Consider the following 23,173-nt stretch of genomic DNA (forward strand, 5'->3'; position numbering starts at 1 on the left):
AGGCGCTATGGTTGTGACAAACAGATGTGTCGTCCATGAGCTTTTGGTTTCAGAAGCAACAGCATGTGGGCAGGCAACTGCGAACTACCTTCCATTGGTACTGGAAAGCGCAACACTTCTTCAAGGTGGGCGATCCGCCTCACCTTGGTGTTTTGCCGGCGTAGACGTATTTGCGCTAAGGTTGCGACACACAGGTAGCAGCGGTGGCTACACACGCTCTTTCCTTCCACCACCCGTCATCCACAACGCCCACAACAAAGTGTACGCGATGGCTATACACAAAGACCACCCCGGGCTCAGCGTTGAGATCGTCGTCAACGGCAATGCCCTGAGAGAATACGAGAATAATGATCAAGTGCACGAGCCTGAAACAGTCGCCAGATACCTTCAAGCACAGCCCGGAGCAAAATTCGGTATACGATGGTCAATCACAGAAGCTTTTCCATCCAACAGAGATATTTCACACTCTGTTTGGATCGACGGTCGGTTGATAAGCCAGTTGACGAACCGAGCCGATAATCTCCACGACAAAACTTCGCGCACAGTAAAAGCTGGCAAGTCTTTCGTCCAAGGCGAATGGAGTGATCAAAAACTTGTCTTTGGTAGAGTGCAGATCTATTGGTAGATATCGTCGTCATTCTTTCAAACTGACTACCAACAGCCACCGGAGATGCCGATCTCGCGTCAGATGATGCCTACATGCAGGGGCGGTGCTCATTGGGACTCATCAAAGTCGCGTTCTCCTTCGTAACGATCAAGGGTCCTCTGAAAGACAGCGCCAGGGCACAGAGGTGTTTTGAAATCAAACGAGGCGCGGCGAGACCTGTCCAAGTGAAGTAAGCCGCCAGTCAAATCCCGCCTCGTGAAGGTGAGCTAACACATTTAGCTTTGGAGAAAGGCAAATCAAGAATGCCCCAGAGATCTTGAGAACCGCCTGGCAGAAACCGTTCGCTGTGTTCGAATTTAGTTGTCGCACGCGTAGTAAGTTATCGAAGAACACGCACTGAAACAATCTCGACTAAAAGTACGCCCAGCCGATCTTGAAGCGATCGGGATCATACCTCGAAGTCTATCGCCGGCGCCAATTCCAGTACAAAACGTTATCCAGACCATACTAGAGCCTGTTGTTAAGCCTGAACCCGAAGTTGGCGGGTCTCGTCCGGCTCGACAATCAAATGACATTGGAGACGCAGCTACGTCGCGAAGAGAGGATCCGAGTGTAGAGGGCCTTTCTGAAGAAGAGATCATTGTAATGATTGTGGTCTACAGGGGGGGAGATGCTGGGCTTGCAGGTCAAAGCAAGAAGAGCCTGCTTGGTCTGCTGAAGTTTTACGAGGTTGGTGCCGCATGACAACAAAAAGATGACGCTGAATGTGTTCAGGACAAGGACAAAAAGAGTGCAGCCATCAAGCGTGAACCTGCAACCGAAAGTAGCGACTGTCTTTATGTCAAGCGAGAGCGTGATGACAGCGAGTCCCATAGTGAACGAAAGCGCAGCAAACCAGAGGTCATTGTGCTAGACGACTAAAGGGAAATGACAAGCTGGCTTGGTCGATATGTGGAGAACTTCGATACGCAAGGAACATATCAACACGATGCACTTGATGGGATCAGACGGGTGCTCATGGGATGGAAGTTCTTCCGTACCGAGCGGTCGGTGAGAGCACTCGAGCAAGGGAACTCAACAGGAAGTTGAGCACTCGGAACGATATCAAAGGCATGTACCAAAGCAACAGAGTCTTGTGACTTGATCCTGAGTATGCATACAAAATGAAAAGATGTGACCTCTGCTGATTCCCAACCTCTCATGATACTCAGAATGAGTTTATCCAGGTCGGGCGCCCAGCCATGGGCCTTGTCTCCTCTACGCACAGCGCGAAAACAGCCCTCGCCATGGGAGACGATAGGGCTGCCGTAAGTAGTGTTTGTAATGCTGGCGATGTAGAAAAGAGGAGACGAAGGCCTGGAAAATCTGAGTTTTGTGAGGTCGACTGCGACGCTAAGCTCAACAGGGTAAGGCACTGCAGGGCAGGTGGACATCTGGCCGCTTGTGACGAGCCCACCAGCGACATCGAGAGCTCCGGGACAGTACACCTTGCAGTCCAGCGGTATTGTTGCAGCCTGTTTCTGCTGCGGCCACGCTGTTAATTGCTCGACTGCCATTAAGCCGCCTCATCGCCTTCCCGCGCACCGCCAGCCACTCGATATCGAATTGTGGGCGCCCTCGTTCCCCTCCACGAGACATTCCCCAAACACCGCCGCCGCCGCCGCATAAACTCCACCCAACATGGCAGACTTTGAGGCGCTCAAGGACCAATGGAGTCAGATTGAGGACACAGATGGCGTTCGCCTCAGTTGGAACACGCTGCCCAGCTCGCGCATGGTATGGCACTCCCGCAGTACACCGCTTAACAGGCGCACTGTCAACATGCAGCATGCTGACCTTTGTTGAAGGAAGCTTCGCGGCTAGTAGTACCCATTGGAGCCCTATACACCCCCTTGAAGGAGAAGACCGACACTCCGCTCCTTCAATATGACCCCGTCGCCTGCAAGGCGCCTTGCAAGGCTATCCTCAACCCCTTCTGGTAGGGCATGCATACCGGATGTATGGGCTGTATCAGCTGACTTTCTCCCAGCCAGGTCGATATGCGCGCAAGGATGTGGATATGTCCCTTTTGTCTGCAGCGAAACGCCCTACCGCCGCACTACAAGGACATTTCCGCTGAACAAATCCCCCCCGAGCTCCACCCCGGTAGCACAACGATCGAGTACCGTCTCCCTCGCCCTGCCCCAGCGCCTCCGATCTTCTTGTTCGTTGTCGATACCTGCCAGGAGGAGGATAGTCTGAAGGCGCTCAAGGACTCGATCATCATGAGCTTGAGCCTGTTACCACAGTACGCCCTGGTCGGTCTGGTCACATATGGCACAATGGTATGGCGAAAGTTACAGAGAAGGTACCAGGATATCACTGACAGCTTCAGGCCCAAGTGCACGAACTTGGCTACACCGAGTGCGCCAAGTCGTACGTCTTCCGCGGTAGCAAGGACTACTCCACGAAGCAGGTTCACGAGATGCTGGGCCTCGGCCAGGCTGCCGCCCGACCAAATATGCCTCAACAGCCCGGCCGACCGCAGATGCCCATGGGCAATGTCGACAGCCGTTTCCTCTTGCCTGTGTCGCAGTGCGAGTTCCAGCTGACCAATGCTCTCGAGCAGCTCCAGCGGGATCCTTGGCCAGTTGCCAACGACAAGCGACCACTGAGGTGTACCGGTGTTGCGCTTAGCATCGCTGCTGGTCTGCTCGAGTTCCGTCATCGTGAAGCTGGTGCGCGCATAATGCTATTCTCCGGTGGCCCGGCTACTGAGGGACCTGGTATGGTCGTTGGCCCTGAGCTGAAGGAGGCGATTCGATCGCATCACGACATCGACCGAGACAACATCAAGTACTACAAGAAGGCGTTGAAGGTGGGTGATTTGACAATCGAGCGGTGCCTGGCGCTGATATGTTGTAGTTCTACGAAACCCTCGCAAAGCGCGTCGCGCAGAACGGTCACATCGTCGACATCTTTGCTGGATGTCTTGACCAGGTTGGCCTACTCGAAATGCGCGGTCTCTCCAATACCACCGGTGGACACATGATCTTGACGGATAGCTTCACTTCGTCCATGTACAAGCAGTCGTTCGTACGCATCTTCAACAAGGACGACCAAGACAACCTACTCATGGCCTTCAACGCCAACCTCGAAGTCCTTACTACCAAGGAGCTGAAGGTCACAGGTCTGATCGGCCACGCCATCTCGAACAACAAGAAATCTGTGTCGGTTGGCGAGACAGAATGCGGTATTGGAAACACGTGCTCCTGGAAGATGTGCGGTATCGATCCCGAGTCGTCGTATGGCATCTACTTCGAGATTGCTGGACAGGGCGGCCCCAACCAGATGCAGGCTGGACCTCAAAAGGGAATGATGCAATTCCTAACATACTACCAGCACTCATCAGGCCAATTCCACCTTAGGGTCACAACAGTTGCGCGCAACCTGAGTGGACCTTCTGGCGACCCAGCGATTGCACAGTCTTTCGACCAAGAGGCAGCAGCGGTTTTGATGTCAAGGATAGCGGTGTTCAAGGCCGAGGTGGACGACGGTCCGGATGTCCTCAGATGGGTCGATCGCATGCTCATCAGGTTATGCTCGCGCTTTGCAGAGTATAGGAAGGACGACCCATCCTCCTTCAGGTACGTGAAGTCTCCCCTGCTTGGAGATCTCAAGCTAACGTACACAGGCTCGAGAAGAACTTCACATTATACCCACAGTTCATGTTCCACCTTCGTCGTTCGCAATTCTTGCAGGTCTTCAACAATTCGCCTGATGAGACCGCTTTTTACCGCCACATTCTGAACCACGAGGACGTCAGCAACTCGCTCATCATGATCCAGCCCACACTCGACAGCTATGGTTTCGATCATGAAGGCGGTCAGCCTGTTCTCCTCGACTCTTCGTCCATTCAGAACGAGACTGTCCTGCTCCTCGACACCTTCTTCCACATTCTCATCTTCCACGGCGAGACAATGGCTGAGTGGCGTAAGGCAGGATACCAGGACCAGGAAGGCTACGAGAACTTTGCTACCCTGCTCGAGGCGCCGAAGGAAGACGCCAAGGACCTCATCCAGGACCGCTTCCCGCTGCCCCGTTTCATTGTGTGCGACGCCGGAGGCTCGCAGGCGCGTTTCTTGCTCAGCAAACTTAATCCCTCGACAACGCATACGACACAGAGCTACGGCGGTGTGAGCCAGTCGGCGCAGACCATCTTCACGGACGACGTCAGTCTGCAGACGTTCATGGATCACTTGATGAAGTTGGCTGTCAGCGGCACTGGTTAGAAGGTGTGCTGCAGATCTTGTACGGATAATCAGTTGGTGCATGGTTGGACGTTAGAGGAGAAAGCGTAGCGGTGTTAGCTCCAGGAGAAAGCAATCAATTACTCACACATGAACACATAAGCCTTCCGCTTCGGCGCGTGACTTATTCTTTTGACAGCATTTAGTATTTGGGACATTGATTGTTGAACAAATCGATTGAGATAGTAATTGATGAACAATACTCTATGAAGATGCATTCGCTTTTCCCTATGGTATCCGTAGAAACATGCACACCAGAAAACCAATACCGAGGTAGCTAGACACGTCGAAGCCACTCCCATATGCTTGTGCTCGTTACTCGCGCGGAAGTATCAGGAAAGCCAGGATTCTAAGCCTTGGCCTTCTTCGCCTTCTTCGCCTTAGACGCAACAACGGGCTTCTCAACGGGGGCAGCAAGAACCTCAGCTGCGGCGTCAGACTTGCGCTTCTTGGTTGTCTTCTTTGCGGGTGCCTCGACCTTGGGCTCTTCAGCGACAGGCTCAGGCTCAGCGGCCTTCGCGGTCTTCTTGCCCTTCTTGGCCTTTGTCTCCACCGGAGCTTCGGTGAGGAGCTGTTGGGGCTCGCTGGCCTCGACCTCGAGCTTCTTTCCAGCCTTGACGTCCTTGACAGCCTTGAGTTCGGGCGCCTCGAACTCGTAGCCGAAGGCCTCCTTCAAGTCCTTGTTTCTTCCGCTCCTCCTCTTGTTCTCGTTGACGACTCTCTTCTCCCATACGTCGCGCTCGGCACCCCTCTCCATTGCCAGCCCTGCCTTCTTGTTCCTTGGGTCCACCTTGAACCGCATGTTCGCACCCTTGAACAAGTTCTCATGCACCTGCTCTTTGGGTACGAGCGAGCACTTAAGGATGTGACCAAACATGAGGTAGTTGTTCATTGTGCGGGCGACGATGTCGGCGACTTCTGCGGAGGCGAACTCGACGAACGCATAGTGCTTAGAGGCGCCGGTCTTCTTGTTGCGTGACAAGCGCAGGTTGAGAACGCGACCGAACTGAGAAAAGTACTTCTTCATCTGGGGCTCAAAGAAACCCCGGGGGACGCGGCTGGTAACAGTCAGTATGGGAGCAATCTTCAGAGATCATGAGCTGCATACCCAACGTAAATCACACCTGGCTCAGTAGCCTTCGGTGTGTCTTTGGCCTTAGCAATGGCTTTCTTTTGTGCCTTTGTGAGCTTGGGAACGGGGGCGGAGTCTGCGTCAAACTCATCGTCGTTTTCAGTATCGCTGTCGTCGCTGCTGAAGCCGGCAAGCAAGGCGGCGGTCTGGTCATCTTCTGCAGCATCCTCGATGTCACCATCCTCGGTGATAGTAGCCTCCACCTCCACAACTTCCTCTACGGGCTCATCTTGTACCTTCTTTCCTTTCTTCAATTTTGTAGTCTTGGCCTTGGGCGCCTCGACCTCCTCTTCAACAGGCTCGGGCTCTGCAACAGGCTCCTTCTTGCCTTTCTTCGCCTTCGCCTTAGGTGCCTCCTTCTTGGGCGTCTCCTTCTTCGCCTCAATCACGTCAAAGTCGAGAATGCTCTCGTCTTCGTCTCCGTTGGTCTCGGGAGCAGGCTCAACCTTCTTCTTGCCCTTGGCGCCTTTTGTAGGCTTCGCGGCGGGAGCTTCATTGTCAGGAACAAGATTCTCGGCTGTCTTGCGCGCAGACTTCTTGGCAGGTTTCTCAGCAGCAGGTGCGGGCGCGGCTTTGGTGGCCTTGGGGGATTTGGCGGGCTTTGCCGGGGCGGCAATGTCGTCCGACTTTCTGGGCTTCTTTGCCTTTGGCGCAGCGTCGGATGCGCCTGAAAATGTCAGTATGCGCAGAATATTGGGGTACTCAGGTTGTTGTAAACCTACCTTTGCGCTTCTTGCTCGCGATATCTGCAGCGGCCATTGTGAGGGTGCGATGGCTGCTATATGTTGTGAGAAAAGCGACGGATGTCTCGTGAGAGTTGAAAGTTCAAAGTTTCGAGGCTTGAGATGCTTCCACCTAAACTTTTTTGGCGCTAGCAACTTTCCCGCTAAAGACGAATGGTGGACGGCGACTGCCTGCAACAACACAACTGTCAACGATCACTTTCTCGGAAACGCCCGTGATTGATCTAGTAAACTTCCGCACCCTGTTTGGATCCTTGATCTATTGTGCGTTTATTCCGTAACTTTCGTTGACGTGACCTCACCTGATTCGCCCAAGCGGCATTTAACGCTCAGAATGGCGCCTGGAGTTGACATGAGCGACAAGAATGCATGGGACGATTCATTTCTGCAAGATTCCTGGAATGACGCTGTGGCCGAATATGAAGTGCGTTTCTTGCTCCTTCCAGGTCGTTCACTGACTGATCTGAGCTCAGAAGTACCATAGCATCGCCAAATCCGGCAAGCGCTTGGAAGACGTCTTGAACGAGGAAGAGCTGAAAGAGCTGCGCGAGTAAGTCGAAGGCTCCATATCTACTACTACAGCGCTGAAGAGAGCAGGGATCATGGCGATCTGATAGGTGAGGTAGAGGCAACTGCTGGAGTCTTGGCCGATGCGAACGACAACTCGGATCAGATGGATACCGAGGACTCAGTGCAAGAGACGAAGGACGTCGAGCAAACTGACATGGCAGGAGATCAACTGCAGGTACGACACAGTCCTACATACACGCGACACGTAACTTCAAAACTGACAGATGTCAGGAAACAACAGCATCCGAAGAGCTAGACCAACCCAAGTCAGGCAATGCAGGAACCACAGCGCCACACGATAACGTCTTCGCCGCAATGCCTCAGGCTCTATTGGCCACAGGTACGTTTTGAGACTGACAGTTCCTTACCTGACCAAACGGTAGGACTTGACAGCTAACGTTTTGACAGTTCAAGACGAGAACCTCAAGAACATTATGATGTCGTGGTATTACGCAGGGTACTATACTGGCCTGCATGCAGGACAGCAGCTTCCGAAAGATGCTCCACCAAGGCAGTGAAGGCGAATAATCCGACAAACGTTGTAAACAGCCCATGTTGGAGATCTAAGTGTTGACCTTATCCAAGATCCTGCGAGAGCTTGGAAAAGGTTAACACTTGAGAGATACTGGTCCAATAGAGTGCGAGCATTTTGTCGGCCTAGCCAGATCGGGCCACGATCATCAACAGTTCCTGCCTCACGGCCTTCGGGAGGTCTACGCTGCGAGATGAACTCCCAAGAAACTTCATGCGGCATGGGATCTTCCAGCCTCTTCATTCAGGCGTCTTTACTGGTTGTGGCCTTGCGCCGGGAGCTGGATTGCCATTGCTGGGCCGTGTGGCCTGGAAGCGAGACAGATCTGCGACACTACCGCGACAACCTCGAACCCGCCTCGTACGTTTCGAGCATCAGGACACTCCGCCACGCCTGCCAACCTCAGCATTTTGCCCAAAATCAAACGATTTTTGCAGATGACAACCTTTTCCGAGGATATTTCGCTGAGCCACATGTGCATTATGTTTCGCCATGAGTACGGCCCCTCTACCACCCCCAGACGTACAATTTCATGCGTGTTCTTAAGCAGTTGATGTCCCAGGCACACATCTCTTCTCTCCCCATTCTGCCTCATAACTGTCTCGTCGCGCGTGCTCCACTCTCATTCTAGTCTCTCTCTTCACTTCTTCTGTCCGAGCCGGCTCTCGTAGCGCCTTTCGATCCTTTTAATCAACCACACGATATACATAGCTAGCCCAAGCGGTTACGTTCCTTCTAAAATTCACGACATCACGAAGACATAGCCATAATGAGGTTCATCAACACACTCCCCATCGTCGCCGGACTGGCAGCGGCCCAGATGCAGGTCATGAGTCTTGCGCCGGCAGCTGCAGCCGGGCCAGCCACACACACCGTGAGCTCTACTCAACCTGTTCTATCAATCGCTTTCTAACGAATTCTAGGTCGTTGTCGGCGGATTGACACCTGTCGAGACTGGTATGGCACCTGTCCTCGGCTACAAGCCAGAATCCATCATCGCCAACGTGGGCGACGTCGTTGAATTCCAGTTCTTCCAGAAGAACCACACAGCCACGCAATCCACCTTCGCCGAGCCCTGCAAGGCCATGGAAGGCGGCAAAGACTCCGGGTTCATGCCAAACCCCGAGGGGAAGGCAGGTGTGACTTGGAACATGACCGTCGAAACTACTGAAGCGATATGTAAGTCTAGTGTCTCGATTTAGTGGTGTCTATAGATAGGAGCTGACGACTATTAGGGATGTACTGCAAACAGGCTCAAGGCGAACACTGCGGCAAGGGTATGGTCTTTAGCATCAACGCCAAATTTGAAGGCGAGAAGACAATGGCGCAGTTCAAACAGCTCGCTATCAACACGAACGGTACTACACTCAAGGACTCGGCTATCCAAGCTGTTGATCCTGCCGCTGCCGCCGCTCCTTCGACCGTTACAGTTCAAGCTGGTGGCGAAGCTGGTGCAGTCGCTACGGCATCTGGCAGTGGTGCGCTCGCGACTGCGACTGTTGTCGCGGGTCAAGGAACCGACGGTGCGGGTCAGACTTGCACATGTAGCTGCTTGTGTGGCATGAACTCCTTCCCCGCGAGCGCAGCGATCAACAACTTCGGTGGCTTCGCTGGCATGATTGGATAATCAGCGGGTTACAACGAGTTCTACATCGGGGCTGTTAAAGTTTGGCGGAAGGTGTGTAATTTGTGATGGGGACGAGGGGTGAAGACTTCTACCTTGGCTTTGGCGCGTTCAGACTGGCTTCTGCGATGCCATGTCGAGTATTTATACCAACTTCTGATGAATGAGGGCGTTAGCATTATACCGTAATCCGCATTTGACAATGTGGGATATTTGTTAGGAATTAGTGTCGAATCCAAGAGATTGACTCCACGTTCTTGAACTGCATTTGTACTTGAAAATGTCAGATTGAATATTGTGAGGTCTGGCGTGGTGGGCATCATTCTAGGCCATTGTGACGTATAGTTTCCTTTGCTCTGTCCCGGTATGTCAAGTCAAGCAACTTTTCGTGACATTTCTGGCTCCCATTGACTTGTAGTGGAATATCTCAGGTTTCATTGTACTTGTAACAAACCTCAAGGCTTGCACGACTCTGCAATTCAAATCCATATAGCGTTTGCATCAGGTCTTGTTCTCGATAGAGGGTGTTGGCGCAATTGGGCAAGTGCATCACCACAAATTCGTAGATTATGAATGTCGTATACCCAAGATCCTCCAAGAAACATGTCGCAGTAATTGCAGCTGCTCGTAACTCCCAATGACGCCCGCTCCGCTGCGTTGCGCGCTCCAAAACGTCATGCGCACTGCAGTTGTGGGTGATTGTCGCTTGCTCACGCCTTAGGCATCTATTTTTTGGCGGCTTCGGCCTTCTTCGCTTCGGCTGCGGTGCTTGTCAGCGCCGCCCACGGGTCACAGGACGAGCATGCCACATCCGCTGTCAGCGCAGCAAAATTGCCTTCGCAGATAGCGGTAGTAGAACGATAGAAAGAAAAGATACATACCCGCAATCTGCTTGGCGCGCATGATAGCAGCCGCGTCTTCCTTAGCCTTCGCTTGCTGGGAGCCAGACATCTGTAAAAAAAATCAGCCACGCCCAAACGTATTCTATAAGCATCGAGGCCGATTGAGTGCAATCTTGATTCTACCACATGCCAGGCGGTACGTACGGTATTTCCTCCTTTCTACGACTGCTGTCAGCTCATGTTTCGCAAAGAAGGCTGAGGTAGACTTACCTTGCCAGCCTGCTCCTTCAAGTTCTTCTCTCTAGCCTTATCACGCTGGTTGCCACGAGCCATTTTGTCGAACTTTCCGTCTGTGTGTCGTGAGGTTTGTTGTGTTGAAGTGCTGGACGCAGCGGTGGAATTTAAGGATCAGGAAGGGAAGCGTTGACAGAAGGCGTTAAAAGCAGCGCGGTTTGCAGCGCCGTGATTGGTGTGAGAAGAACGAAGGGCTAGAACGCAAGGGGTGGGGCAGCTTGAATGTGCGCCACGTGTGAACGTTTGCGACTTCACAATAACCCTTACAATAGCATTCATGATAGCGTTGTACAAAAGCGCCTTACAATAAGATCTCACAACAGCACCCCATAATGGGCTTTGTAAAATATCGCACATCCACTCTCCCTAGCCGATGCGAGTCCAGTGAGCTTTGCTGACAACATTATTTCGTCTGTAGGCAACAACATGTGCAAATGATATGACAACGCGGCCTAGCAGCTCTCAAATTGACAACAAAAAGATATGTAGACGCTCAGCGTAATCTCAAACCATACGCAGGCGTCTCAATGCCACTTTGCGGCTTGATAGCTCATCAACGTCAAGCCCTCGAACACTTGCACTTGCCGAACAGACGACACCACTTGTCATGACAGCCCACAAACATCAAAACCCAGTAAGGGCAGCGTAACCTTCATATTGGACTCCTCAACGAAGTTCACAACACAAGCAGTCTTCACCAAATATCATCATCGAGCAGATACTCTGAAGCCTTCCACCACTCCCATCGCGCCGCTCGCATTCTTACAACCAGCGTGTCGATACAGCTCGCCAATTACATACAACGCAAACCACATCAACATGCGTTCTATCCTCTACTTTGCCGCTTTTGTGGCCAGTGCCGTAGCGTCTTCAGCATACCCCCGTCTGTCTGAGCCTGCCTATCCCAGGCTTCACAGTCGAAAAGAGTGGTCGAAGGGTCGCAAGCGGGTAGAGAGGCTTAATATGACATTGGTAATTCTGGTTACAAGTGTCGTCGAGTGCTATTGCTAACGATCGTACAGGACATCGCTGATTACTTGATAGACAACCATGCACTCATTTATTACCCGACCAAAGTTGCACAGCATGCGACGATGACGAATATCATCACGTTGCTGGACCCTTGGAATATCTAGTACGATGTTCAGACTTTCAGTGACTTTACCAATCAGTACCACAATACCGACTCTAGCGAGAACGCAGCCGATTAGCTTCAACAAAAAGCTGTTCACGCAATCACAGGAACGGCAGCGACAGTAAATTTGATTCCATACAAGCTCTATGGCGCCAATTCTATTGCTGCGAGGTTACCAGGCCGAGGTTCGAAGATCATAGTCGTTGATACTCATCTAGACACTGCAGGCAATCGCCACAGCAATGGCTCTTAGATACACGAACGATCAACTAGAACTAGTGAGTTTGCTGTGGTAACGACATGCTTGTGAATGAGACACATTCACGTACAGACGACAATGGCTCTGGCTCTAGGCATCGGTCTTGAAATGACCTTGAACGCATATGATAGAATGTGAACCCCTAATCTGAGGCTGTGCTACTGTTTTTCAAGTTTCCGTGGAATGCCGATGCCAGGCTGTTGGTTGCACGTCGCGGCTCAGCCACAGTCGGCAACAAAATAACGCATAGTCCCCACACACGATGCAACAAACGACCCAATACAATACTATGGCAACAGGTACGAATTCATGAATAGGTCTCGTTCTCTAGCTAACACTCAGCCCTCATTGAAGAGGTTGTTGGCGCAACTGCAACCAAAACCTCGCTAGTTAGCTCGAGATCCATCAGGGAAGCCACAAACGTAGGAATCCCACTCCGATCTGATGTTTCCGTAATTCAACAGGTAACGACAGTATCCTACCTTGCCAACGTCATCAACTGGCTTAATTCCGTTCCAGGCATGCATCCGTTTGACCGCGAAGATCATGACATTTTTCAGCAAACATCCACGTAAGATGCTGGTAAGGATATGCCCGAAACACTCGCTTCGTACGCACATGGGAAGACCAAGACTACTTGTCCCCGATCAGTAACTCCGGCGTACACCATAGGATTTGGCTCTCGTGGTGTTACCTACCATGTTTGGGAGCCCAATGAGTAATGGCTCAGTGCCGGCTAGGTTGGGCATTCCAGTGGCCATTAGTGTCATTTCCAACCTGAAGGAATCATTGTCAAGTACAGTGTTTGGTGTCTCGTCTGGTTCTTCAGAGCTGAGTGAGCCAGGCCGTGCCACAATGCCACTTCAAACATGTCAAAGCGGCCGCCACAGCGGAGCTGGTGCTACCTGAACACCAAATAGCTCGCCTGATCTGACATACCTCCTCCTCAACCTTATGTCCCTGGCAGTTTACCTGACTAGTTTGATGTGGTCTTTCGGCTTTCGGATAATGATTGGCCGATCGCGGTGCGTTCTTCCAGTCATCGCGTGTCTATTGCTCGCAATTCCATAAAATCGGCACCTGTGAACAAGGCAGTTATTGTGTGAAGAGTCAGGCCGCATGAATATGGATCAATCTGTGCAACCTGGTTTCAGTAGATATATGGAACGAACTTCTTAGTCCTCACTTTGTGCTCCCTCCAGGTCTCCCCAAATGCTCTTTCCATCATCTCCTCCTCCTCTCCAACTCTTCTCACCATGAACAGATATATGGCACAACTGAAACCGATCACCGGCACAAGATACGCATGCGTCTTGTCCGTGACCATCTTCTGGTCTAGGAGCGGCATCCAACAGCTGACGAGCCCTCGTTGGCGGAGGAATAGCGAGTACGTCGCCAGCAGCACCATGAGTAGACCAGTATATGATGGATGACGTACGTAAGCATAGAACCCGGAGGTGACGAGCCGGTCCGGTTTGGTGATTCGGTACGTGAAGTCTGTGCCGAGTTGTGCGTAGGCCTGGAAACGGATATAGCTCCCCAGGTACAGAAATGCAAGTGAAACGACAGCTGTATTGCTCCAGGTGAAAAGCCCAAGATCCAAGTACTGAGGTATTGGGCACACAGCTTGCAAGAGATCATCGCTGTGCGGTAATGTATGTGAAAGCGATAAGGCGACTGTGGCTTGATGAAGGGCGATGGCGAGGGTTGCTGTTCGTGCGAATATCATGCCGAGAGGCGACGCGGCGAACCACATCAGCCATGATTCGGTCTGTGTTGAAACGACCTTACTGCTGGGTTGGCGGAAAGACAGTTGGATGAGATAACCTGCATGAAGGATAACAAGAGCGTAGGTGATTGGCAGTATTTCCATTTGCGGTTCTTGGAGCCTTCGAGACCCAATGTATAGCGTTGAAGATTCCTGAGAGGATTGGGACATGGATTGACGTTGCACTTCAATACCTAAATTGGCAAAGTCGAGACTAGAGGCGTGACGTCATTGGTCGAAGAGGTATCCACCATGTCACCCTTCGACTTCAACGTCAGTCCGTCGCTCAAATCAAGACCTATCTCAATACATGTTCACTGTACTGTCCAGCTAAATCCTCCAACGAAATAACATCAATTAGGAAATTAAAGCGAGCGCCTGGCGTCATATCAAAAGCAGGCACACAGTGCCGACGAAGCCTTCTGAGTCTTGTATCTAACCAGCCGCTTCACAGCATGCAGCACTAGACAAAAAGGATCAATAATCTCGTTAGAGACTTTTTACATCGGGATGTATACGTCTGAACAGAATGATCCTGGCGCTGTTCTGCGGCTCAGCGGCTTTGATGAAGATGATCTAGATCCTACAAAAGTGTCAAGTGGGTGATTGGACGTGCCTGGGTAATGGCCGGAGAGCTTTGTGCCATCACGATGTACTGGGGTAGGCCAGATTTGCCCCTTTCCTGATGTAAGCGTTCGCGACGCGACGCACGCGACGCGGCTTAGCCCGCGAAGCAGGCGTATGTTGCCTTGCCGCACGGTGCACACAATGGAAAGCGCTCCATTTGCCTTAAGGTCTATACATGGTTTTAGCAAGGCCATTGCTGCATCAAATACTGGATTCCACATCGCACTACTGCACCTTACGCCAGATTGATGATGGATTTCGAACATTCCAAGTCGGGTGACCTGCATCAGGGAGCCCTCTTTCACCGTACAAGGATATTTTGCTATGACCCCCGTCGCGTGTATCCTTGCAACACGAAGAGTGGCACCGTAAGAGATGATCTTCCAGGGATATGGGCGCTTGCACTTCCAACAGTCTGGACCCAAGGAAGGAGTATCAGTCCATCTGCTTCTCGACCCCTTACCCGACGTTTGCGGCGGGCATGTGTTGTTGAGTTTCGTTTCGGCGGAAGCTACTGAGCACCGCCGAAGGATCACTGGGCGCCAGCGTAGTCCTGACAGATGCATTCGAGCCATTCACAGTGGGTCCTGTCAGTCTGAGCATGGCAAGCGAAGTGGTAAGAATCTCGATCATTTGGTTCTTTACATCATTACAAAGTGTTATTCTCAAGTACTACGTAAAGATACTTGATGTACTCATTTCCATTACTATCTAGGCCTTCTACAGTTGTTACTTCGCCTTATTCTCGAGTTATTACCTGTATTGAGCTTCAGCATCACTTACCCCAAGTCGACGTCCACGCCAAGTTTGAGACCGGCATGTCAAAGAACTCGTTCCAGGACATGATTGTTCCAATTTGCTTCGGTTTCCTCGGTGTTCTCGTGGCCATGGCTGGGCTGCACTATCACGACTCGCTTCTTTGTTTGCTATGTCGACGATCTCGAAGGCGTCATATTGAGAGTTCGTACATCTGCCCTATTTCGTACAGGTGAATAATCGCTGATAACGGGCAGGTTTTGAACTCGAGGCTGGAGTACCGTATCTCGTCCTGGACAGCACGACTATCGATAATGAGGCTGGAGCAGACCTACGTCAGTTTGATGGAGATACTGAACCGTCAATACCTGTCAGTAGTGAGGAAAGAAGAGGATAATTGGTGCTGTTGATAACGTTGTCCACATGTATTTGTGACAAATTCCAGTTTCGCTGACAGTTCTCGTACATACCATCGGTTGGTGTACGAACAGCGGTAGGAATAGGGAGATTCAAAACATGCTTATTGTAAACGTGGGTGATAGCGAGGGCCAGGTCTGAAAGTGTATTACATTGTTGCATTCGATATTCATGTTGTACATTGGAGTGTGATGATGTTGTACATTGGAGTGTGATGCTCCTGAGGCTCCCCGCTCCTGTGAGGACTCATTGATATACACGTTGATGTGTCACACAAACATCATCCCACCTCGTAATGTTTGTCACTGCGTGCAGGTAGTTTAACTACTAACCATTACCGGCGTCTCGACTTTTTTCTCACCCTCATCATACCAGCCAAACAGATGCGCAACGTACTCACCAGCCAGGCCAAGGCTGATCACACCTCCAGTAAAGAATGCGCCATTCACGAACCACCACCAGCAGTTTTTGACATCTTTCAGCTTGACACGGCGGATCATGGTGCCGAGTGTAAGCGCAGCACCTCCACAAGAGCCGATGTAGAAGAGGGGACCGAGACCTGCAGCATAACCTGAGGCGGCAAGGAGTCCGATTTGCACAACAGCAAGGCCTGATAGGACTGCCTTCGTATCCTTATCGTGCTTGAGCGCAATACTCTTGATGCCAGCCTTGGCATCATCTTTGATGTCCATGTGGGCGTAGATCATATCGTACAACACAGTCCAGGCAACGTTGCTAGCGTACAAAAAGCCAGCGGCAGTCAGTGCGGCCTGGTTGGCGATAAGATCGATACCAAGCGCCGGGAAGCCCATCATAGCTCCCCAAGAGAAAGTGAGGCCAAGAACAAACTGTGGATAATAGGTGACACGCTTTGCTAGCGGATATAAAGTGACAAGGACAAGAGATGGTGTGGCGTACCAGAAGCATTCCCAAGGTAGAGAGACCAGAACTGCCAGGCCGGCAGTCAGCTGGCCACCAAGGAAGACGATGGCTTGTCGGGGAGTTACTGCTCGTCTCGCAAGAGGACGAAGTCGTGTGCGTTCGACATGAGGGTCAAGATTGCGATCCCAAAGGTCATTAATAGTACATCCTGCTCCTCGCATAATGAGTGCCCCCGTGAAAAAGAGTGCTGTTGTGCCGAGGACAGCTGATGGCGCAGCAACGGGCACTGCCATCGCACCGGCTAACAATGTGCTAAAGACGCATGGAAAGAACAGGTAGTATGTCCCCGCGGGTGCTTGTAATCGCATCAGCTCAGCGTATGGAATGGTTTTCGCAGGTAGATAGGAGATTAGGCCGGTCGTAGGTGGTTTGTATGCCGGTAATGCCCTGGTTGGTGGCTCTGGTGCCACAGTCGCTATGCACGAGGCATGTGCTACGAAAGGAGTGGAACTTTTGGTCGTAGGTCGATATGCTGGTGAGTTCTTAGATACGATGAGTTGTTTGGGTCGTACTTGATGTTTCATTGGAACAAGTGATGCTGATGACAGAGCTCGCCGCAACGAAGTCTGAAGAGGGCATCTCACGCCGCTATACCGGTGAAGTTGTGCGCCGTAGCGCCCAGCTCGAGGTAAGTGAGATGCCATGGCCGTTGCGCTAGATACTCAAGGATCTAGCCAATTCAGATCAGAGGAAATAAAGCGGGTCCAGCGCGTGCAGAATGAGTATCGATGAAGGTAAGTCACGCGCGGGACACAGACTGTTGTTTGGTCCGGGTGCTTCAATTACACATCTCGCAACTTTTCGAGAGTTTAGGCGCGTCAGAACCACCAAAGGTTTTGAGCGAACGGCGTGATGGTGAACGTGAGGTGGAGATTCAAGATGAGAGCCAAAGAAAGTGGACGACTAGCGCGATCGTCTGTGCGCTTTCCCGAGCCGAGCTGGAGCTGCCGGTCAAGCTCTCGTCGCGTCCGCACCACCACCCAGGCCACGTTCTTGCCATCGCCGCAGCGCAGTCGCGCTCTCTCTCACCACATAGGTGCGCCTGGGGAGGCACAAGTTGAGCTGCCATGCGACTGCATTTGTAATTCAGAACAACAACGCCGCGCTGGTGTTCCCACCGCCCGTACTCGACATTTCGAGAATGCGCTTATACAGATAAAATGCCCGCCGCACGCCCTCGGGCCTCTTTTGAGCCCATTCCGCCTGATTTTGACGTGCGCACTTTCGTCGAGACTGCAGACAATTTCCAATATGTGGATCGCATCTCGTATGAGATGATTGCCAGCAATGGCATGGAGCAGTTTGAGAAGCTTGTTCTGCTCCATGTCATTATTGGCGGGAAGCCCTTGGTCATTGACGGGTTCGAGGAGGTTTTGGACCCGTGGACATTCACACCGTCATGGCTGCGAGACAATCACGGCGAAAAAGGCGAGTCTCCAGACATGAACACACGATTAATTGAACGATTGCTAACTCACCTTCAGTCGAGAACGCACGCAACCTCATCTCGAAAGAAAACATTCCTCTCACCATCAAACACTACCTCAAGCATTTGAACAAGCTCACCGAGCAGTTTTTCGATAGCCCGGACCGCTACAGGGACAAGACGCGCCAACGCATATATCTGAAGGACATCGACTGCCCGCAAGTCTGGCAAGACAAACTCAAGGACCACATACCCTCTGGCCTCTTTTATCTCAACGACAGCACGGGCGAGGTTGATGGAGCTGGGGCGCTCGAAGACTCCACGGGGCGCAGAGGTCGTGGCATTGGGCGCTCTGGGGACCTGATGAGCAGCCTTCCACCAGAAATGCGTGCTGAGAATCTGATGTGTTACATCGGACATGAGGGAACGTATACACCGTCACATCGTGAGATGTGTGCTTCGCTCGGGCAAAACATCATGGTGGATGCGTCAAAGCAGATCAGCGAGGATGGAAAACCTGAGCACCCGGGGTCGTCTCTCTGGTTTATGACTGAGATGAAGGACCGGCATCTCGTCTCCGAATATTGGCTCTCCGTACTTGGCCACGATATTGAGGTGGAAAACCACTTCGCCCAACTCATTGCATGGAAGAAGGCGCCTTTCAAAACATACGTTGTCGAGCAACGGCCTGGTGACTTCATCTTGATTCCACCGCTTGCTCCACACCAAGTCTGGAATCGTGGCACTCGTACCATGAAGATTGCATGGAATCGAACGACTGTCGAAACATTGGAACTCGCAATGTCCGAAGCCTTGCCGAACTCCAGGATCGTGTGCCGTGATGAGCAATATAAGAACAAGGCTATTGTTTACTATACGCTTCTCAAATACTCGCAGCTCATCAAAACTGCGCGCGCTCTAGTTGAAGCCGGTGGCGACCAAGCGGAGGCAGTTCAGCATTCGCTGAAAGTCCGACAAGTACAACGAGACTTCAAAAGACTCTTCGACCTGTATAAGTCAATCATGCTTTCGGAAATGTTTGACCAGACCTCAAGAGAGCAATGCGAGTTTCTGCCGTATGACAGCAATGTTACCTGTGCTTATTGCAGATGCAACATCTTCAACCGGTTCCTCAGCTGCAAGTCTTGCAAAAATCTGTTCAGCTCGGAGATTGAAGAGCCTTACGATGTTTGCATGGACTGTTACTGTATGGGCCGCAGCTGTGGTTGCCAATCAGGCTACCAGTGGACCGAGCAGTGGAAGTGGAAAGATCTGATGCATAAATACGAGGAATGGCGTGCTCAGATCATCGACATCGACGGTCAAATGACTGAGAAGACACCTCTGCCTTTGCAGGAAGAGCGTCGATATTTAGGCAAGAAAACATTGGCGCAAGTATGCCAGGAGCAACTTAAAATTCGACCATTCGTGGACATAAACGCTCCCCAAGCCGAGGACAATTCGGAAGACGAAGAGATCGAAGTCGACGCGTATGGCGTTGCGAAAAAGGTCAAGAACAAAAAGTCTAAGCAATGGTTGAAGGCACACAAGTCATGCCATACCTGCCTGCATCGACATCCCAACTGGAAAGTAGCATTTTGTTCGAATTGTGCCATGGGTTTCTGCTACGGCACTCTATTCCGAGCACACGACATGATGCCTTTGAGCGTCATGGAGCAGTACAGTTGGAAATGCCCCCATTGCAGAAAGGTCTGCAACACGGGACACTGTCGACGCGACCCTCGCCAGCGTCCCTACGAACCTAAAGGCACGCTTCTCGGTCACGACACAAAGAAAGTAGCTGACCCTCGCTCTGTTGAATGTCTCGTCGATTTCAGTGTGTCCAATCTCAACTGGATGCGTGAAGAAGAAGGTATGGGCCAGAGTGCAATGCAACGGCGTATGCAGCAAGCTGAAGAGGACCGAATGGCTGACCCGTCGCTGGACCCTCGGTACATGGATGAAGATCCTGCATACCCCCGGAACGGCATTGCGTATTCACCAGTGGAAGATTCAAATGGTAATGTAGACGATAATGGTGGTTTCGTGGATATCGACACAATACAAAACGGCGATGCGGGTGGCTATGACCCCAATCATGACCCGAACAGCGACATCCCGCGCTTGGGGCAGAAGCGAGGACGTGAGGACGAAGAAACCAGTGGCCGCAAGAAGAAAAAAATCAAGAAACAGAAAAAGAAGAAAGACGAGGATGAACCTCTGGAGCCAAAGAACGTTTCTGGAAAGCAATATCAGAAAGAGATGCAACGCAGACTTTTGGACGAGGCCAAGCGTGAGGACAGGTTCGTTCTCGTTGCTGCCAAGATGAGGAATAAGTCGATGATTGTAAAGCTCTTTCTGGATCCTCAGATTCTGGAGAATATTAGCAACCGACCGGTGCCCGATCGACCTCTGGTATCGATACGACAGGAGACATACAACGTCGAAGAACAAAGTAACCACATGGGATCTATCTTACAATCTGACGTCGTTCCAAAAGCGACGTCTGCAAGAACTCTTGACGAAAAGGAGAAGGCGACAAAGGTTTTCCGATATCGAGCGGAGCCTGACGATTCGTATACAACGAAGAAGCGGAATGCCGATATTGGCGGACCAGCCAAGACTCCTGGTCGGCCTCGCGGGTCGCGGCGATATGAGGAGATAACGCTCGAATCTGACGAAGAGCTCTACGATGATGATCGTGGTGATGGCGCCTACCCTGGGCGCAGCCGCGCACGTGCATCGAACTGGCTCGCACGGAAGAATCAAGACGAGGATGAGGACATGCCGACTGAACTCCCATCCGACTTCAGAGACGGCATTGCACGACCAGGACGCGATCGCGAGCGGGAGCGCGAAAGGGCACGTGAAAGAGCCGAGCAGAGGAGGTTGATGCCAGCAAAGCCACAGTCAGTGATCAGACCTAAGGGTCGACCGCCGAAGGCTCATCGGAATAGCACCGTCAACAATGACGCTCAGCCAGAAAACGAAGAGCAAGATGCGGGGCATGAGGAAATTGAGCAAGGCCCACCTAGCGAATCGCTCATTCTTGCTCAACAGGCTGCCGCAGTCGCTCTTGAGGCTCGACAGCGTGAAGAGGATGCTCATCGAATGGCAGCAGAGGAGGAAGAGCGAGCAGCTATTGCCGAGCGCGAAGCTCAGGAAAATTTGCGTGCAAAGATGGCCCTTTTCAACTCTGATGACGAAGAGCCTGTTGACGACTTCTTCAACGACCTCGCTGCCGAAGATCCAGTCCTCGACGAACCAGACTTTGACACTTTTGCTGAACCTATACGAACCGGACCTCCCCAGGCCACCAACTCGCTGTTCGATCGCCCAGAGATGAACGGTAAGAAGATCAAAGTTGTTTCTTCTGCATCAAAGCGCAACGGCGAGAACGCTACCACGACTACAACCACATTTACTGCTCCCGTGTCAACTTTCACAAGTGTCAACGAGACACCGCAGGCTAGAATTTCATCGGACTCGGACAGTGACGACGAGATTCCTGCAACTGCACCAGTACCAAAGAAACCTGTCGGTAGACCGCGTCTAGTGCCATCAAGAGGTGGCATGGTGCCGAGCAGGGGTGGTGGGACACCGAAGCGAGCAAGAGGTCGCCCCAGGAAAACGATGTAGCGGACACACAGGTCGAAGGTGGGATAAAGTGTCGTCGAGACAGTACACGTTGCTTTTCTTTGCATCCCAGCGAGGCGCTACGGAGGTTTACATAGCATTTTCTTGTTAGGGAGCCCTTGTGATTGGGCTACTTTGAATGGGAGCATTGGGACAAGTATCCGTATCTAACGCAAGGCCCTGTTCTCTGAGGTAGTCAGTCTTTCAATTTTCAACCACTGAATGCATCCTGCTCACAGGACCTCGGCCTCACGTGATATCGCGCTCACGCGTTCCGACGCGTCATCCGACCCAATCCCATCTACACCAACAGCGACAGCGACAGCGACAGCAACATCAATAACAAAGCTATCATGACACCCTTACACGTCGAAAAGATCTCTTCAGATGTGTTCAGAGCAGCATTAGCACGCTATCCAGGCGCCGCACCGTCGATACTAGCAGACCTGGACGCCCTTCGCTATCAGATGGTGCCAGCGAAATTGGAGAACATGAAAGGGGATCCGCATTTGTTAAAGGCTGATGTGGAGAAGCTGGTCGAATGGAAACTGTGCGCTCGACCTTCTCTCGCCCTCAAACATAAAATCATCAAGGGTGTTAGGAAATTGTACGCTAACGCTCAGCAGTAAACATGGCACCTTCCGTCCAGCGCTCATGAATCTCGTCAAATCCAACCCCGCAGACTTGATCAAAGCGACTACTCAATCGGCCTTTTCTTCCCTCGAGTCCGGCGGGGATGTCATGGCCGCCCTCAAGATCCTCACACAACTCCGCGGCATTGGCCCCGCGACCGCGTCCCTGCTTCTCAGCGTGTATCAGCCTGATGAAGTGCCCTTCTTTTCCGATGAGCTTTTTCGCTGGACACATTGGGGCGGTTCTGGCGCAGGGGAAGGGTGGGAGAGGAAGATCAAGTATAACGTTAGTGAGTACAAAGAAATTCTTGCGAGCATCAGGGCGTTGAGGGAGAGGTTGGACGTTGGGGCTACGCAGGCAGAGAAGGTGGCATATGTTTTAGGGATGGAGAAGTTGGACATGGATGGTGGCGTTGGTGGAGAGGAGAAGACGACGGAGAAGAAGACAATTGGGGCGCAGCCGCGTGCAAAAGTGACAGCAAAGGAGGGGAAGGAGGATGATTCAGGGATCAAAGGCGGAGGAGATCATCAAGATGGAGCCAAAGATTCTGCCAAGCTCTTGTCCAAAGATGAAAATATAGAGAAGAAAGGCACGAAGAGAAAAGCACAAGAGCAAAAGGTACCTACAGAAGGAACACGACGAAGCACGCGGAAGAAGGTCTGAACAAACAGATATCTTATTGTAGATATGAGACACAGGGGTCTAGCTGTCAGCGGGAAGAACGTTCGAGCAACAGAAAGCGAAAGTGCGCTACACATTCACAAGGCATGGGACCCGGTATACAACTTGTTGGACAACCAGTTTATTTGAAATACGGCTGAGCTAACAGTCTTCACCTATGTTTACTCGCTTGTGAAATTACCATGTGTGTGTGCCACGAACACACAAGCGAATGAAGCTGAAGGACCGATCACTAGGTGCCATAGTGGCACTGGATCTGG

At 51.8% G+C, this 23,173-nt stretch overlaps 10 protein-coding genes across 10 annotated transcripts; 6 read left to right on the forward strand and 4 right to left on the reverse strand.

Annotated features, from left to right (window-relative positions):
- Positions 1–268: 268 nt before the first annotated feature.
- Positions 269–1,528, forward strand: C7974DRAFT_410606 (uncharacterized protein; the record flags this gene model as incomplete). The annotated part of the gene is made up of 5 exons (XM_046143482.1): positions 269–602; positions 662–836; positions 887–981; positions 1,035–1,336; positions 1,382–1,528. 5 exons carry the CDS (start codon positions 269–271, stop codon positions 1,526–1,528), a joined length of 1,053 nt encoding a protein of 350 aa, XP_046000675.1.
- Positions 1,529–2,021: 493 nt separating this feature from the next.
- C7974DRAFT_388943 (transport protein-like protein sec23) lies at positions 2,022–5,065 on the forward strand. Its single transcript, XM_046141315.1, has 6 exons — positions 2,022–2,383; positions 2,455–2,585; positions 2,637–2,931; positions 2,982–3,464; positions 3,512–4,233; positions 4,281–5,065. The coding sequence occupies exons 1-6, from the start codon at positions 2,288–2,290 to the stop codon at positions 4,876–4,878; spliced, it is 2,325 nt and encodes a 774-aa protein (XP_046000676.1). The 5' UTR covers positions 2,022–2,287; the 3' UTR covers positions 4,879–5,065.
- Positions 5,066–6,957, reverse strand: C7974DRAFT_388944 (uncharacterized protein). Its single transcript, XM_046141316.1, has 3 exons — positions 6,751–6,957; positions 6,005–6,695; positions 5,066–5,954 (listed from the first exon to the last, which is right to left on the reverse strand). The coding sequence occupies exons 1-3, from the start codon at positions 6,785–6,787 to the stop codon at positions 5,246–5,248; spliced, it is 1,437 nt and encodes a 478-aa protein (XP_046000677.1). The 5' UTR covers positions 6,788–6,957; the 3' UTR covers positions 5,066–5,245.
- Positions 6,958–7,047: 90 nt separating this feature from the next.
- C7974DRAFT_136299 (uncharacterized protein) lies at positions 7,048–7,860 on the forward strand (the record flags this gene model as incomplete). The annotated part of the gene is made up of 5 exons (XM_046135483.1): positions 7,048–7,195; positions 7,245–7,321; positions 7,369–7,516; positions 7,573–7,681; positions 7,750–7,860. The coding sequence occupies exons 1-5, from the start codon at positions 7,106–7,108 to the stop codon at positions 7,857–7,859; spliced, it is 534 nt and encodes a 177-aa protein (XP_046000678.1). The 5' UTR covers positions 7,048–7,105.
- A 519-nt stretch (positions 7,861–8,379) lies between these two features.
- On the forward strand, positions 8,380–9,769 carry C7974DRAFT_136273 (uncharacterized protein). Its single transcript, XM_046135482.1, has 3 exons — positions 8,380–8,747; positions 8,797–9,052; positions 9,109–9,769. Exons 1-3 carry the CDS (start codon positions 8,643–8,645, stop codon positions 9,498–9,500), a joined length of 753 nt encoding a protein of 250 aa, XP_046000679.1. The 5' UTR covers positions 8,380–8,642; the 3' UTR covers positions 9,501–9,769.
- C7974DRAFT_388948 (uncharacterized protein) lies at positions 9,751–10,865 on the reverse strand. Its single transcript, XM_046141317.1, has 4 exons — positions 10,610–10,865; positions 10,544–10,558; positions 10,379–10,448; positions 9,751–10,257 (listed from the first exon to the last, which is right to left on the reverse strand). The coding sequence occupies exons 1-4, from the start codon at positions 10,670–10,672 to the stop codon at positions 10,223–10,225; spliced, it is 183 nt and encodes a 60-aa protein (XP_046000680.1). The 5' UTR covers positions 10,673–10,865; the 3' UTR covers positions 9,751–10,222.
- A 2,064-nt stretch (positions 10,866–12,929) lies between these two features.
- Positions 12,930–13,951, reverse strand: C7974DRAFT_136447 (uncharacterized protein). Its single transcript, XM_046135485.1, has one exon. It carries the CDS (start codon positions 13,898–13,900, stop codon positions 13,178–13,180), a length of 723 nt encoding a protein of 240 aa, XP_046000681.1. The 5' UTR covers positions 13,901–13,951; the 3' UTR covers positions 12,930–13,177.
- A 1,782-nt stretch (positions 13,952–15,733) lies between these two features.
- Positions 15,734–17,393, reverse strand: C7974DRAFT_354407 (UbiA prenyltransferase family-domain-containing protein). The gene has a single exon (XM_046139549.1). It carries the CDS (start codon positions 17,179–17,181, stop codon positions 15,916–15,918), a length of 1,266 nt encoding a protein of 421 aa, XP_046000682.1. The 5' UTR covers positions 17,182–17,393; the 3' UTR covers positions 15,734–15,915.
- A 384-nt stretch (positions 17,394–17,777) lies between these two features.
- Positions 17,778–21,838, forward strand: C7974DRAFT_470134 (uncharacterized protein). Its single transcript, XM_046146446.1, has 2 exons — positions 17,778–17,965; positions 18,022–21,838. Exons 1-2 carry the CDS (start codon positions 17,812–17,814, stop codon positions 21,600–21,602), a joined length of 3,735 nt encoding a protein of 1,244 aa, XP_046000683.1. The 5' UTR covers positions 17,778–17,811; the 3' UTR covers positions 21,603–21,838.
- Positions 21,839–21,909: 71 nt separating this feature from the next.
- Positions 21,910–23,049, forward strand: C7974DRAFT_388964 (uncharacterized protein). Its single transcript, XM_046141318.1, has 2 exons — positions 21,910–22,149; positions 22,226–23,049. Exons 1-2 carry the CDS (start codon positions 21,953–21,955, stop codon positions 22,893–22,895), a joined length of 867 nt encoding a protein of 288 aa, XP_046000684.1. The 5' UTR covers positions 21,910–21,952; the 3' UTR covers positions 22,896–23,049.
- The last annotated feature ends 124 nt before the right edge of the window (positions 23,050–23,173 follow it).

Source organism: Boeremia exigua (genome assembly GCF_020726555.1).
Source record: "Boeremia exigua strain MPI-SDFR-AT-0100 chromosome Unknown C7974scaffold_3, whole genome shotgun sequence".
In the NCBI taxonomy this organism is placed as follows: Eukaryota; Fungi; Ascomycota; class Dothideomycetes; order Pleosporales; family Didymellaceae; genus Boeremia; species Boeremia exigua.

Excerpts from the sequence above, each read along its gene's own strand:
- C7974DRAFT_388944 (XM_046141316.1), bottom strand. The coding sequence starts at position 6,787 with ATGGCCGCTGCAGATATCGCGAGCAAGAAGCGCAAAG. Across the intron at positions 6,696-6,750 it reads CGCGAGCAAGAAGCGCAAAG|GCGCATCCGACGCTGCGCCA; the intron begins GTAGGTTTACAA and ends TGACATTTTCAG. Across the intron at positions 5,955-6,004 it reads CCAGGTGTGATTTACGTTGG|CCGCGTCCCCCGGGGTTTCT; the intron begins GTATGCAGCTCA and ends GACTGTTACCAG.
- C7974DRAFT_470134 (XM_046146446.1), top strand. The coding sequence starts at position 17,812 with ATGATTGCCAGCAATGGCATGGAGCAGTTTGAGAAGCTTGTTCTGCTC. Across the intron at positions 17,966-18,021 it reads AGACAATCACGGCGAAAAAG|TCGAGAACGCACGCAACCTC; the intron begins GCGAGTCTCCAG and ends ACTCACCTTCAG.
- C7974DRAFT_388943 (XM_046141315.1), top strand. The coding sequence starts at position 2,288 with ATGGCAGACTTTGAGGCGCTCAAGGACCAATGGAGTCAGATTGAGGAC. Across the intron at positions 2,932-2,981 it reads TGGTCACATATGGCACAATG|GCCCAAGTGCACGAACTTGG; the intron begins GTATGGCGAAAG and ends TGACAGCTTCAG. Across the intron at positions 4,234-4,280 it reads GACGACCCATCCTCCTTCAG|GCTCGAGAAGAACTTCACAT; the intron begins GTACGTGAAGTC and ends TAACGTACACAG.
- C7974DRAFT_354407 (XM_046139549.1), bottom strand. The coding sequence starts at position 17,181 with ATGGCATCTCACTTACCTCGAGCTGGGCGCTACGGCGCACAACTTCAC.
- C7974DRAFT_388964 (XM_046141318.1), top strand. The coding sequence starts at position 21,953 with ATGACACCCTTACACGTCGAAAAGATCTCTTCAGATGTGTTCAGAGCA. Across the intron at positions 22,150-22,225 it reads AAGCTGGTCGAATGGAAACT|TAAACATGGCACCTTCCGTC; the intron begins GTGCGCTCGACC and ends AACGCTCAGCAG.
- C7974DRAFT_136447 (XM_046135485.1), bottom strand. The coding sequence starts at position 13,900 with ATGGAAATACTGCCAATCACCTACGCTCTTGTTATCCTTCATGCAGGT.
- C7974DRAFT_136273 (XM_046135482.1), top strand. The coding sequence starts at position 8,643 with ATGAGGTTCATCAACACACTCCCCATCGTCGCCGGACTGGCAGCGGCC. Across the intron at positions 8,748-8,796 it reads CCGGGCCAGCCACACACACC|GTCGTTGTCGGCGGATTGAC; the intron begins GTGAGCTCTACT and ends AACGAATTCTAG. Across the intron at positions 9,053-9,108 it reads CGAAACTACTGAAGCGATAT|GGATGTACTGCAAACAGGCT; the intron begins GTAAGTCTAGTG and ends GACGACTATTAG.
- C7974DRAFT_388948 (XM_046141317.1), bottom strand. The coding sequence starts at position 10,672 with ATGGCTCGTGGCAACCAGCGTGATAAGGCTAGAGAGAAGAACTTGAAG. Across the intron at positions 10,258-10,378 it reads GCGCGCCAAGCAGATTGCGG|CCGAAGCGAAGAAGGCCGAA; the intron begins GTATGTATCTTT and ends CAAGCACCGCAG.